This window comes from Dromaius novaehollandiae, chromosome 21 (genome assembly GCF_036370855.1).
Source record: "Dromaius novaehollandiae isolate bDroNov1 chromosome 21, bDroNov1.hap1, whole genome shotgun sequence".
NCBI classification, from domain to species: Eukaryota; Metazoa; Chordata; class Aves; order Casuariiformes; family Dromaiidae; genus Dromaius; species Dromaius novaehollandiae.
In genome coordinates, this window is record NC_088118.1 from 8,233,466 (window position 1) to 8,248,015 (window position 14,550).

The following is a 14,550-nucleotide window of genomic DNA, read 5'->3' on the forward strand; positions in this document are numbered from 1 at the left end:
TGCTCAGGTAGTTCTCCAGTCCCCTCCCTCCACTGTCCCCCTGCAAAGCCTCGCCTGCATCCTCTGCTGCAGGAGCGCGCTAGCTCCAAGGCAGCCAAGTTTATGAAGAGGAGCCTTTAATGTGCTGACCCTTGTGGCAAAATGCCACCTGATTCGGTTTGCTGCTTCTATTTCCAACCCAGGGAAAGTCTTGTGTGCCCCAAAGCTCATCTGTTGTGGGTTTTGTTTCGTTTCTTCTTCCTCCAGCTGTGTCAGCTGGAGTAATAGAAGATAACACATCTTCCTGTGAGCCTTTGCTGCTTCTGGGCAGCAGGTACGTGCCAGCGTGTTAAAGCGGAACGTCCAGGATCGTATGTTCTGATCCTGAATATTCAGTGCGATCCAGTCTGTAAGGTCACTTGAACACTGCTTTTTGGAGCCTGTTTATTTTTCCTTCCTTGATGCAGCACATTAGCTTGTTTTCTATCAGCGCAGCTACCGAGAACAGGTATTTAATCTCACAAGAAGTAATTCTCAAAGCTGGTGCTGGGAGGAGGTTGCCAATAAATATCCCATGGTAAGTGTACTCTTACACCTTTCCCAATTGGTAGCTAATAACAGAGCAGACGATGACATTAAGCCCTTTCTGCATGGCTGATCAAACTACTCACAGTGACTTTGAGAGCAGTGCTGGGATTTCACACGGGTATCAAAGCAAGCAGAATACTCAATAGTTCAGATCTCTTGCCTGTGTGACTAATAGACAAAAAGATTTCTAAAAGGTCTAATATCTTATTCAAAATTGCCCTATCTCATATTTGAAGCTACTTAGTGGACACAGTGGGATGCTGATGTTGCTTAGAGAAGAAACATTAAGAGAATATCTGACATCACCGCAGGATGAGCTCGGTCGCTGTGCTGAGCAGGCTTGCTTGGAGCCGGTGCGTGGATGAAAGGTGAAGGGTTATGCAGAGGCAAGGCCGAAGAGCCGCATGCCGCCTGTGCCCATCCTCACACTCAGCTGTGACTGTTGGCCCTGCTTTCTCTGGGGTGGTACCTGAGCTAGCAATCTCCTTGTCTTTACCTAAATGTAGCCTGCTTCTTCCCCTTGGGCGCTGAACAGCTGGCTGGAATTGGTAGGGACCATCAGTCTTTGCCTGCTGGGTTGCTTCAAGGGGAAAATGGGTCCCGTCTCCCTGGGCATTTGTGGGTGAGAAAGGTCCAGGCTCAGCTCCCTGCCCTGTGCTAGCAGGCATCGAAGAGGGGACTCATCTGATGCCAGATCCCGCAGCTGCTCAGCGAGAGGTGGGCTGTTGCTTGCCTTTCAGTGCAGCTGATTCACTCCTTGACTCAGGTTTGTGAGGTTTTTTTCTTATAAATTGAATAATTCAGCAGCATCAAGCTTATCAAAGCCATGTGAGCTGGGCTTACATAGTCAAACTAATATTACTAAAAAAGGCCATACTGACATTTTATTTCTTTTTTTCTTCTAAGGGGACAAACTGTAATAATGAAGGCTTACATGAGAGAAACTTGAGCTGTCCCCTTTTTTCTTTTTGCTTGCTTGCTTGAAGCAGGAAACACACAGCATTGCTTTTGGCTGTCCCCAATACCTGACCTCTCGGGTGAGCTGCTCCGTGCCTCCTCACTCTGGACTGCATTGACAGCTTTGCTGGTGTGATTTATTTGCTCCTGTCTGGGGAGCCAAAAGCCTTTCACTCCTCCAAAGGTGCAAGGAAAGCTTGCGTTTGCGCTGTCTGTGAAAATCCTTGCTGTGCCCCAGGGTGTCCCTGGGGACGCTCTCCAGGTCCTCTGCTTTCTGCTTCATGGGCACCTGTGCTCAGCCAGCGCGGAGCTCGCTGCTGTCACCGCATGCGACCCCGAGGCCGGCGCCTCTTGCTGGGGAGGTAACTGGGAGGAGAGCAGGCTGCGAAGGCTGCGCTGTGGCTGTCCAACATGCTATCGGCTGCTCTGCCTGTTTGCTTCCCTGTGACTGACAGTTCCAGGGAGCACTGTAAATAATGTAACACCTTGTCTGCTTGCTCTTCCTAGTCATCTAAAAATCGATGTAGGCGTGTGTGTTAAAGTGCAATGGGCCTTCTGCAGGGAGCTCCTTGTCCTTGGCACAGGGAGAGGACCCATCTCAGTGAACACTGAGAACTAGCCCGTTCGTTACAGGATGGAGACCAGAAGCTGTGCGGGGTGACGCAGAAGCACAATCCTGAGCGTGTGGCGGGAGAGCGCAGGGACGTAGCCACCGCTGCCTCCCCTTCCCAGGCCTCTCCCTGGTCAAGAGACAGCTCCAGCTCTGAGCATCACGTAACTGGTCCCAATGAAACCAGCACTGAGGAGGGCTGAAACACCAGGACTTGATGTCGGGGCACTTGGAGGCAGAGGAAGGAAACGAGGGGTGCAGGGGTATGCAGAGAAGAGAGGTGACCGTTTTGCTCATCTGGTGAAACACCTTGGTCTGCTTGTGCCTCTTACAGCTGGGGTTATTTGGAGGTTGGCGCATAGCAGAGGCTTTACTGCAGTGTTAGAAACCCCCCCAAATGTGCCAGGTTTTCTTGTTGCTTTGTCAAGTCAGTGGTGTTCATGTAGCTCTCACATAAGGGAAGGTTTCACCAGCTTGATCCCCTCCTTCCTTTCCATACTACACCTCAATGGGGTCAAACTGGGAAGTGAAGAGAAGTTGATGGACTGTGGGTGACCACTCTCCACCCACAGAACCAGCCTTGAGGGGTAGTGTCATCCGCTTCTTCTGGAGAGGGATCCTCCTGAGATGCAGCAGAGACAGGGCAGCCCCTTGGTAATGCTTCTGCATTGCGTCGTGCCTGCGCTCAGTCTGCATGTCTGGAAATCGCTGCTGGCAGAGGGCGCCTAGGTTTGGGAGTGCCACTGAATCCTGGTGTTTGCTGGAAGCGGCTTTCTCTGGGACTGCCGCTTGTGGTGTCTCCTCACCATCCAAAACTGCAGATGTCCCTCAGGCATGCTCGTACCGTGCTGGCTCACGGCAACAGCTTGGGCTCTGTCTGCATCTCCACAAAACACACCATGTTCAGCCTTGCAGCTGGTGGGATGGATCCCCATTGCATCGGGACCAAGAGCTGGCTCTGGAGATGGGAGTACGTTTTCTGAAAAGGAAGCAAGGATTCAGGTAGTGCTGGGTTTTCTCCTCCCACATCACCACCGTTGTCAGGGTAGGTCTAGCTCTCGGCATTGTGGGAGAGGGGCTCCACAAATAGTCCTTGGCGAGGAAAATGTCCCACCGCCCTTAATCACTGAGCTTTTTATTTCTAAACAGTAACATTTTACGAGGCGCTTCATAGTCCTCCTTCACCACTATCCTTCTCCTCAACAAAAAGAACTAATTCTTTTCCAAACACAATGGAAATTCAAAGTGCCACTTACATAAAAGGAGCCACAGCGTCTCCATTTCTAATGAGTCATTGTTCCCCCTAAGTCCCTTGCTTCTTATTACAATACTTGCTTCTCTGGGGTAATGAAAATTTAACTATCTGCTGTTCCTGGTTGCCTCTTCTTGCAGCAAGTTGTCTGCAGGCAGGCTTATTTTTACACAGGAGGCTACAAGTTGAAATAATTCAGCCAAGAGCTTGTGCAAACAGATTTCAGTCTTCAGAGAGCTCAGAAAGCCGGTCGCTGATTAGGGCTTCAGCGGTGGAAGGAGACTCCAGGTTGTGCTCCGGCATAGGCTCCCTCGGTGACCTCGGCAATGCCACCGTGTAGGTGTGTCCCTCAGTTTTTTCAGGCTGTAAAACAGGGTTTCGGTCTTTCCCACCACGCATGGGTGTCGGGACTTTTCTGGAAAGGAAGACTGCGGCCGTGGTGGCGTGATTTCCCTTGGAAGTCGCAAACGCAGCAGAGTCTCAGCCTTTGTCTGAGAGAACAAGGCAGCATTAGAGAAGCACTGAAAAACAGGAGCCACAGGTGCAAAATCCATTAAGGAAATATAAAGGGTTCTAAAGTGATTTTCTTTTTCTTCCTTTTTTCTTATACTCTTATGACATGCTTGTGACTTCTTAAGGGTCCTGCTTTTGATTTTTTGAAAGCAGGGTTAGCATTAACTGCTTGCTGTCCTTGGTAAATCCTTTATTCTCCCATTTTGTTCCTGGCACTCAGGAGTTCAATAGCTGCAGGAAGCACCCCCTGTTTTGTTTTGGAGAGGCTGCCTTCAGGAAGGCAGGAGCACGCCGGGCCAGAAAGTGGGTCAGGCAGTGGTCTGATGGTGCAAATAGCTCCTCGGGGAGCGAAGCAGAGCCAGCAACCGGGAGAAGATGAGACTCGGAGATCAAGAGCCTCTTGCACCTCCTCTGACACCAAAGCCCCGTCTACAATAGCAGATTGACCTGCTGCTGACAATCTGCATTCAGCAGAAGGGCAGCTTGAGAGCGCAGATAGGGCTTTGCCGTCACGCTGGAACGTGGCCAAGAGGCATTGTTAGCATCTCATTTACATATCCATTTGCTTTGTTTAAAAAAAAAAAAAAAAAAAATCAGCGACGAATTTAGAGTCCTAATATTTGCTTCTGCTTGGTGCATCTCCTCTGTTAGATGAACAGCGGAAGATGCTCGCATGGATGCTCTTGGGGGCAGAGTTGGTGCTGAGCGACTCCTGGTGACACTCGAAGGAATCTAAGCATCACTTGGGCTGTTTCTTTCTGTGAAAGCTTTCCATGTCTTTATCCTTGAAAAGGGGTGATGTGGGAATGGAACAGGACCACGTTTCCAGGAATGCAGTGCATGGGGTTGTGTACAAGCTGCTGCATCGCACTGCTGTTCACTGTTGCTGCCGTGGGGCAGGTGAGCACTTGCAAAAACCAGGACCCGAATCCCCTTTGCACGGCAGGGAGGTGCTGTAGGAGGTGGGAGCAGGATTATGGGTGGGTGATGGCTAGTCATGGACACCTTGCTTGGACAGTCGGCTGGGCGAATGTGGCAGTCCTCCATCGACTTTGCTGGAGATGGCTGGAGACTGGGAATAGGGATCTCCCAGGATTGCAGCAGGCTGGAATGGTTTGTGAGAGACTTCATACACCTGCCCTCCGATTTTCAGCTACCGCTGTCTCCTGCTGTGGTATCCTCCTCTGTCCCCCAAAATGTCACCTGCCCCACACCTTTGCTGGTCACTGCCATGAGCCCAGTGCCTGCCCTGTGCCCCATGGAGGGGAGAACTGGCCGCTTCCTTTAGGGTGGGCTCCACAGCCTAATAATACCCGATAATGCCACCACTGCTGAACTCTGCTTATTGCTGCTTAACCAGATGGAAATGTCCCCGCTAACCTGAGATTTTCCCTTTCTTGTAATCCCCGTCCCTGCTGGTCTCGGATGAAGCTTGGAGGTAGCTGCAAAGAAAAGCTGCTCCCAGCGAGCCGCCTTTGCAGCCAGCGCAGCCTGGCCAGGCTTAGTCACAGGTGGTCTCATCCTAACTCCGGTCTGTACGAGGATTGGGATTTGGGAGACTGGGTTATAGTTAAGTGTGTTTTTTTGGTGTGTGTTTTTTTTTTTTTTAGACTGTCTATTTGGAGACAGGGGAAGTGGGAAACCTCTGGGAAACAAACTTTGAGTTGACCCGACCACACGTGTGACCAGTGAAATGTTTGTTTCATTCTGTCCTTGCAGTGAAATAACCCTGTTCTGAAACAAAAGCATTGTTTTATAATGATGTTGTAGAAGTTCATATGAAAAATACCAAATTGAAGAGCTTCAGCCCATTTTTTTTGTAGCTGAAACTGTTCAACGTGCATTTGTGAATCATCCTCTCCCAATCTTCCCATTCTCAGTTACTTTCTGTCAAGTATCTTATCTCCCTTAAAACTTTTCTGCAAATTACTTGTTCTTTTTACATTAAGACATCAGACAGCTAAAAGCTGTAATGTGGTCAGGGCTCTGATCTTCCAAACCCAGTTAAACCCAATAATCGGACTTTAAGCTGCTTTGAAAACCGGTTGAGCTCTGCCTTCAGTACTTCTTTACTTTTTGCATCTGATTTATGGGGAGATGATCCTGCTGTGGAGCAGGGACGGGACCAGGTAATGCTCTTAAGGTCTTTACCCCCTTTTCTCCTCTGCTGTGGCTGAAACTGAACCGGTGATGTTTGTAGCAGAGATGAAGCCTTGGACAAAAAAACAGTTTCAAGTAACAGTTTTTCACATTCAACAAACAGAGGGAAGGAAAAGACAGGAGACATATGCTGTGTTTTCGCTCTAATTTTCCATGGCCGTCAGCTGCTCCCTAAAACAAATCAAGAAACAAAAAACCCCAAAATGGCTTCATTTCCAACAGCAATTACCAAATGAAGTCTCTGCTTAATGGACATTTTCAGAGGGCATGGACACCACTTTGTGTTTCTGCTTTCTCATTACGGCTCTTGCAGCTCCCAGCTGACAACCTGATAATTCTTGCCGATAAAACAATCTTTTTTGGTTATTGCTGCATTCCGGCGCTGTCCCCGCTTGCCCGACTTGCCTTGAGAATTGTCAAGATTACGGAGTGAGCTGTGAAAACATAGTTAGCGGGTGGAATATAAAAAATAATAAGGCAAAATGCTCACTTTTTCCCCTTCCTAATTTTCTCTCTCCCCCATCCCCGCTTTTCCCTATTGTACTGGTAGTGCCTGTCCTTTGTGAGTCCAAATAAAATATACAGCAGATTAGAAATTTGTTTTCCTAGGAAATATTAAATCTTAATTCAGAATAGCAAGTGTTTCTGCTGGTATTGGAGGCCAACGTGACTTCTAATGTGTCTCCTGGCAAAAAGAGCTGGAATCTCATCAGTTCGCCGCAGTTTGAGAGTGCGCAGCAGTAAACCCGCCCTGCTGTGCCTGCAGCACGCCCTAGCGCCGAGGTCCCCCACTGTGGTATTTCTGAGCACGTGTGATGAAAATGAGACTCCTCTGCAGGTACGTGGGTGACGAGGGAGCCAGGAGCTCTGCTGCAGCTGGGATAACCGCGCTCGAGGTGCGAGCGGATGCCGAGCTGCCTGGCTGGCGCGGGGAGAGTTGCACCAGTGTCGGGAGTGCTCTTTAACCTGATGTACGTACAGGAGTAAAAATCCCGAAGAAAGAGTAGAAATCTCTGACCAGGAGCAAGTTTAAGTGAAGCTCAGATAAGTTAAATTAAAACATAAGCGTTCATGTGGGGGCTTATGTTGGTTTAACTGCATGCATTAGAGACTTAGCTTTCTGGCTTTGCCCTGTAGGCAAAGCCTAACAACTCATTTGGAAACAAGTTTATTTGCAAGAACTTGTGTCACACTTAACCTTGGTTTAGGATTAATCATCAATTGATGATTAAATTGAGTAAATGTAAATTAGGATTGAATTGATTTAGGGTGGTTCAAATGGAGACTGTTCTGGTTTAACAAAACTGATTTGAAAGAGAAACTTTTTCTTTGACCTGCTACTATTCTGTGTATCGAGCTGTTGTTTAGCAAAGGAGTGTGGGCTTTTAATTCTGTGCCTGGTACAGGGCAAAAATTCACACACAGCAAGGCTCCTGATCTTTAAAACCCCAGAGGTAATACAGTAAGTCGCTATCCAGTCACTCTGCCTTTCTTCCAGCTTCTCTCCTTTCAGATCTCTCTGTGTCTAGAGTAAAAGCAAGACTTTTAAGTGCTGGCAAAGTGGTAGCAATAGGTAGATGCTCTACAAATAACTAACATGAAAAACAACACTCGCAAGATGTCCAGATATCGGCAGAGTAGCCTGGAATGGCTTTTACAGCCCTCGACCTTCCAGCATGCGGCGGGAGCAATACCTGTATGTGCTAGCTATAGCGCAACAGGCTGTCCACCTAAGGCGTCCCACATGTATATGTGGCTTAGGGATACTTTCTTAGCGTTTTTTCTTGTTTTTGCAATATTGGCTTTGCACACTCACGTCCAAGAGAAGGGAGCGAACAAGCGCTGTGCTGAAACGTGCCCTGGTCTGCCCTGAACCATGGGGGCCTTCTGTATGGGAGCCTGAGACTTGCACTTTGCCTGGTTGAAAAATGGAGCACCGGTTTTGGGGAAAAAAACAGAAGGATTTAATGTTTTGAATGTATTTCAATCACAGCAAAGCCAAGCAGTGCTGATAGTCTTCAGAGCAAAAATAAAATAACGCCACTGCTTAGCAAACCGTGATGTGCAATGAGAAGTTTCAGTTACTTCTGAGATGTGAGATATTTCAGGCAAAACAGGAGATGATGTGAGGGCTATTTTGAGTTTTTATTGTGTCATTTGGAGGGGTGAAGGGTGAGGAGGGGATTATATGATAGACCACTAAATTCAGCCCATCTGTGTCAACCAAGATGGTAGGTGTCATGCTGAAGAGCTTGGCTAATTAGGGCTGGATTGCTTGTGAGTTCAAAGATAAAACTTTAGCAAAAAGGAATGATGAACCCAGGGCTATTACTTCCTTTTCTCCACAGACTTGTGTGGAGCTTCCAGCAGATACTAGTAGGTTATGTTTTGAATCTGGGAGAAGAGAGCAGTAGTAACCAACCGTCACTGTGTTTTGTAGTGGGTTCTCAGTTGTGTGTCCTGATTCAAGAATACCGAAGAAGTGGGAGCGAGTCTCGGAAGCCGAGGACCAGCATCCTCTTATATTAGGTGTAACACAGAATATCACTGCTTCCTGAGACCCTGCTGCTTTCCCTTAGATCAGCTACAACGCTAGCACTGCGTTCCTGAATAAAATGATAAGAGGAAATGCCTGGCACTACTTTGCCATGGATTTTTTCCCTAGGGAAGAAAAATCCTTGCAATTTTTTGTCTGGGAGTGTGAGTGGGCAACAGGTGATCCCACAAGTAAGAGCTACAGGATTCAGCCTCGGGTTTGTGATGAGGCTGACGCAGGAGCATCTTGGGCTGTTGCATCCCAAGACAGGAAACATCACCTAACAGCTTTGTTCCTCTCTCTTGTCCCCATATCCAGGTCAAGCCTCTTCCTTCACCCAGCAGCCGCAGGACCAGGTGGTGATAGCGGGGCAGCCCGTGACGCTGCTGTGTGCCATCCCTGAGTATAATGGCATCGTGCTGTGGATTAAAGATGGGCTCGCCCTCGGAGTCGGACGGGATCTCTCAAGTAAGTCCCGGTACTAGTTCTGCCTGAAAGAAGAAAATGGGAGCTCACCCAGCCAAACGATACGGGTGCAGCTGCCTGGGTCGATGAGATTTTTTCCTACCTGGTAACTCCTAAATTGTGATTGTATATTGATCACTATGTGGACATTATATTTTTCACCTCTTGGAGAAAAAAAAAAAAAAAAAAAGAAATGCTTGGTGTAGGTCAAACCAGAATCCAGTTCGTCTTTAAAAACTTCAAATAAGTATTTTTACTGAAAATAACAAATGTTTTCATGTTGAGTTGACTGAGAGTCTTCTAGCTGACCAAAACAAAAATGTTGAAACTTACAGCAGAGAGAACTTTAATGCTACCTCAAAACAAAGCAGTTTATTTCCTGTAGGGGTAACCCAACCCTTTGGAAAGCCTTGCTTTGGTTTTGGTGGATTTTTTGAAACAAAAAACACTCAACAAAACAAAAAAACACTTTTTGGTCTCTAGGAACCCTGCTCTTTAAAGTGTGATGCCTGCTTTTTCTTCTTTTATTTTTAATGTATATAGTTATTATTTTCTCAGAATTGCCTGAGTGAGCAGTCCCCTTTTCAAATGTTTTTCAAAGCTCTGTGCCATAACTTATGCACATGTTAGAGAGCTGATCTTTCCCTACTAGACCTTGCAAATAAATGGGTAACAACAGCTCTGCTGAAGTATGTAGCTTATGTGAATGACTTCCACAATTAACAGAGCTGGGGCTGCTTTAGCAAGAGGAACTGCCAGCTCGCATGATACCAGCTCAGCCAGTCATCTAATTAGCTAAATACAAACAAACCCATCATTTGTATTTCTTGCGGTTCAGGAGAGCAAATCCTGCTGTTGATAGCTTGCAAAACAACAAAAACACAAGCGTGTGCCAGGATGCCTGTGTTACACAGTGCATTAATCATCAGCGCAGGGAAGGAGGGGTGATGGCATCCTTCCTTCCGTGGTGCTTCAGATGTCTTGCAGAACAAAGGGCAGGCTGATCAGGGCTGTTGGTACCCTAGCAGGCCCTTCCCAGGCTTAATGCATAGGCTTAATAATGGAATTATTCCATGGTCTCAGCACAAGAACATGTCCAAAAGCTGACTCAAGTCAGGGCTTCAGGACTTGTAGCACCTCCTGCCCAACACCTGCAATACTTTGAATTAAAGAAATCCCATGACAGGCCTCAGAGGAGCTGGCGGTGCTGGGATTCCTAGCGGAGGTGCTTGTTTTGGAGTGTGGGACACATCCATGCGTAGGGCAGCAGCTGTCTGAAGTGGGAGAATAGTTCCCCACATCATGGCAGCTCAGTACCAGTCTGCTATTTGCACATCGAGTTGCCTTCCAAATTTAGTGTCACTTTGCAAGACAAACCTGAAGTCAGGTTTTACCCATCTCACAGCCAAGCAGAGGCCTTTCTCCACCTGCAGCTGTGAATGTTGCCTGTGAAAGGCCTCTGATACTGCCTCTGAAAATAGAGGTGAACACTGAGCTATGCAAATTCCATCCCTTTCCTGAGGGTTTTGGCTATTGCTTTTTCATCAATGCTTTCTTTTTAAACTCTTAGAGCAAAACCTCTAGTCTCTCCCTGAATCTGGAAGGCCCCTCCATCTTTTTGGACCAGCTGTCAAGGCAGGGAAGAAGCTACCGAGCTCCTGGACATCAAGACAGGGGCCCTTTGCCACAGAAAGGCTTGGGATTGTGTCACCCTTCACCCTAGGGGACATCCGGCTGCCTGCCTTCTAACTCGTGCTTTGTGCCCGCAGGTTATCCGCGCTACCTGGTTGTAGGAGACCATCTCTCTGGAGAGCATCACTTGAAAATCTTGAGAGCTGACCTCCAAGATGACGCCGTCTACGAATGTCAGGCCATCCAAGCGGCCATCCGATCCAGACCTGCCCGGCTGACGGTTCTCGGTAAGTCCCATCTCCCCGTCGGTTGGAGATGATTTGTTTTCTCATCTTCACGGTTGCAGCGAGTGGCTCTGTGACAAAATGTTCTGTTGCTCAATCAAAACACCTGGAAAAGAACCTGTCATGGGAGCAATGGGGGCGCATCTTGGTCCCAACAGCAATAGCAGAGATATCTGTTTAAAGGGTACAACAGTTCTGGGATGTGCGTGGTACTTCAGCTGAGCAAACACAGGTACCAGTTCAACAGTGCACGTAAGTAAATTTAAGGATATGAATAGCATCAGTGGCATCAGCGCATTATGTTACACCTGGTGGCAGGACCAGAAGTACTGCACTGCTTGGGAAAAGGCTGGTTTTCATAGTAGATCTTGTATCATCGTGTGTTTCTCTGCAATTAAGGTTTCCCATGAGCAACACAGGGGAATGTTGCAGGGGATTGCAAACAGGAGACTTCACCCAGCACCTTGTAAAGACCCTTGGTGGGTGGGAGATGGAAGAGTGATGCTGGCAAAGGTAAAGGGCTGTGTCGACAGGCTGGCAGAGCATGCGTGCGTGTTTGTCAGGAGTGCTGGGAAAGGCAGGCTGGACCAGTGAAACCTCCCAGTGTGGAGGATTAAAATGGTATTTTTCTTGAAACGTTTTGATAAAACCCAGAATGTTTCCTGTCAGTATTTCTCCCAGATATATTCTGATTATTCCGTCCAAAAACTGAATGTATGTACCTTTTTTTAAGTTTCTTTAAATTGAAGTTTGGGGTTTTTTCTTTCTTCTCAGTCAATTTACAGGAAAAAGAAACTTTCCTGAAAGAAAAGATCTAAACCAAGAATTTCTGTGCTTTTAGTTGGGTAATGCGTCTTATCTCAACTAATTAGTTTTAAGCAGCTGAAAAAGTTAATTACGGAACTAGTTCTGGTTGAAGTTGTACCTCGCTGGAGCCTGTGCATCCCAGAGGAAATGGCTTCTAATTTATGCTTTGTAATTTCCACGGAATCTGCTTTTCTCTCTCCGAAACCGTACGCAGTACCGTACCCACTAACTTAGATCAACTGCCATCTCTTCATTCCCTGACCCTGAAGACGGTAATGATTTTCTTTTGATCCATCCTTCTGCTCAATCAGCCCTTTGCAGTAGCTCAGCTCTGACATGTGCCCATACATGAAAGAAGGCTGCAAATGAGGGGGAAAGCAGAACAGGGCTGTCAGTGGTGCTTTTTCACTTACCATAAACCTCTGCAAGCTCCGTCGCCTTCCCCTCCCTTGTCTGGGCCTCTGCCTTCTGTTGCGAAGTCAGAATATGTTGCTGAAGCTAGACAAAAGAAATAATGTTATTTAATTAGAGCTAAAGATTCCAAAACTAATTTAGTCCCAGGGTGCACAGGCGTACGTCAGAGCTCAGAGCTACTGCAAAGCGTTGATTGAGCAGAGAGATGTTTTTATGGATCAAAAGGAAATCGTTATTATCTTTGGGGTTATGGAATGTGTTGAATAGATGGTAGTTAATGTTTATGTGAATATACATGGTAGTTGCTAATTGGTACATTTACCTAAGATGTTCAGCAACTTATATTTGCAGCATGTTTTCCTTTTAAGAAAATTAAAGTTACAGCACATTCAATTTAAACGCGATCGATAAGAAAATGGAGCTTTGCAATGCACTGGTAGTACATTTTTCATTTCAGATGTATTTATGCAGATGTTCTGGGGAAATTTAAGGCTGGTTGGGGAGGTATGAGTGATAATTCACACCCCCGGAAAGGGGGTCATTAGTGTCAGCGGATCGCAGTTTGAAGCTGTCGCAGTAGGACAGCGTGTCCTTCTGCACCGGCGGTGAAGGTGGATGTTGCCGCAGGTGGTCTGCGTTTCCACCAGCCTGGTGGAGGGGAATCGAAATGGCACGTTTTGAGTAGATGCCTCCAACACCCCATGTGTTCAGAGCTAGCTCTGGCTCCTGACAGTTGGTTACAGCATTCAGTGTGTCAAGCTGAAGTTACGGTATACTGTACGCTAGGGAAGCAAAGTGCATATTTGTACAGGAAAATGGAGAGACGTTTTAGGTAGTTACGGAAGTGTAATGCCACCAGCTGTGCAGACATCTCTCCCGTTCGGATCTGGAGCGTGCAGACTCAACGTGCCTGCTTTTGTCATGAGCTGAGCAGCAATCCCTGGGGGAATCTGGATTCCCCAAATTTCAGCTCACTGGGCAGTCAGGTGTGTGACATGTTACCTGAGCCGCCTGGCTTGAAGTAGTTGCTTGCTGGGTGTTCCTGGCACCCATTATCAAGGATAATTTTTAGATCCAGGAGAGATTATTTTCTTAAAAAGAAATTTAAAGACACTCGGCTTGATACCCAGCCTGCCTCAGGTGTCCTGCCACCCGTGACCCCCAGAAGCCCACGCTGGCCTTTTCTGCGGCCCTGGAGAGGGAAGTTGGCCGAGAGTGAGACCTCAGGCAGCCTGTGTTTGGAGGACCTAGCTCTCACCTCCAGCATCCTGGCAAGTAGAAGGGCTGGAAACCTCCAGTACTCGAAGACTTGTGATTTCAGATGGAGAAATGGGGAGGCAGTGCAGGAACAGGAGGCAAGTTTGGCTCCGTGTTCATAATTCCCAGGTGCAATCTCCATGCACTTGTCCTTGGGTACAGGAGCTATCCTTCCCGTTGATCCAAGAGGTGCGTCGTCATAACACGGTTATAAAACACAAAAAGGCGTCCGCTTTACTGCATGCCGCGAGCAAGCTCTGCTCTTGGCGTTCTTGGAGCTGAGAGAAAGTTTCTTGGCGGTTTAAGGCAAGGAGGAGGTTGTTTTAAGGCTTGGAGGTTGGGCAAGGGTGCTGCTTTGGGAGTTTGTTACTGTGTGTCTTGCTTCTGCGCTTGTTCAGAGGAGCTTCATGGCTCAGAGGTGCCAAGGACTGAGCCGGTAACAGTGGCATAAAATCAGCAGGGCATCGGTGCATCGCGTCGCTCGGGGGGGTGGGGTGGGGGGGACAAACCCTGCAGCAAAGCCAAATGTGCTCTGTGTGGGTCCGGCACTGCCGATCAAAGCATCTGTGCTGGCAAAGCAATCGGCTGGCCGTGTTACTGGTGGCGATACCCGGCCCGGCTCTGCGCGAGGAGGTAATGAGACTCGTAAACCCCTCCCGCGGCAGTGATTTCTCTTTATTTACATGGGTTCTTGCTGCATTTATAGAGGGAGGCGATACTGTCGTGGCTGTTACCCGGGGATATTATGCAATAAAACGGTGTACGTGGTCACCGTAAAACTGTACTGCTGGGCAAATAATCGGCAGCTCTGTGTCTGCAGACGATACACAGCTCTGCAAAAAGATGCAGGACCTTGGGTCTGGCTGTCCAGCTCTTCCGACTCGTTCTGCAGAAGGCCCCCCTGAATACGCGGGTGTCTTCCACAGCGGTGATTTCTCACCGGCTGTGCATCCACCTTGCTGTATTGCAGTCAGCCGTACCCTGTAGCAGTGATCTTTGGAGCGCAGAGCCAGAACAGCCCCGGCCAGAGCCGTGCAGTCGAACGGAGAGGCGCCGCTTTCCAGTGTATTTCTCCCCATGCCCCAGGTGCTCCTTG

General features: G+C 47.9%; 1 protein-coding gene across 3 annotated transcripts in view; it reads left to right on the forward strand.

Annotated features, from left to right (window-relative positions):
• KIRREL3 (kirre like nephrin family adhesion molecule 3) overlaps positions 1-14,550 on the forward strand; it is a 349,047-nt gene that overhangs the window by 236,126 nt on the left and 98,371 nt on the right. For all 3 annotated transcript variants that reach the window (XM_064524341.1, XM_064524342.1, XM_064524343.1), the window contains 2 exons: positions 8,914-9,063; positions 10,830-10,979. In XM_064524341.1, coding sequence (XP_064380411.1) covers positions 8,914-9,063; positions 10,830-10,979 — 300 coding nt within the window. The remainder of the gene's footprint in view (positions 1-8,913; positions 9,064-10,829; positions 10,980-14,550) is intronic.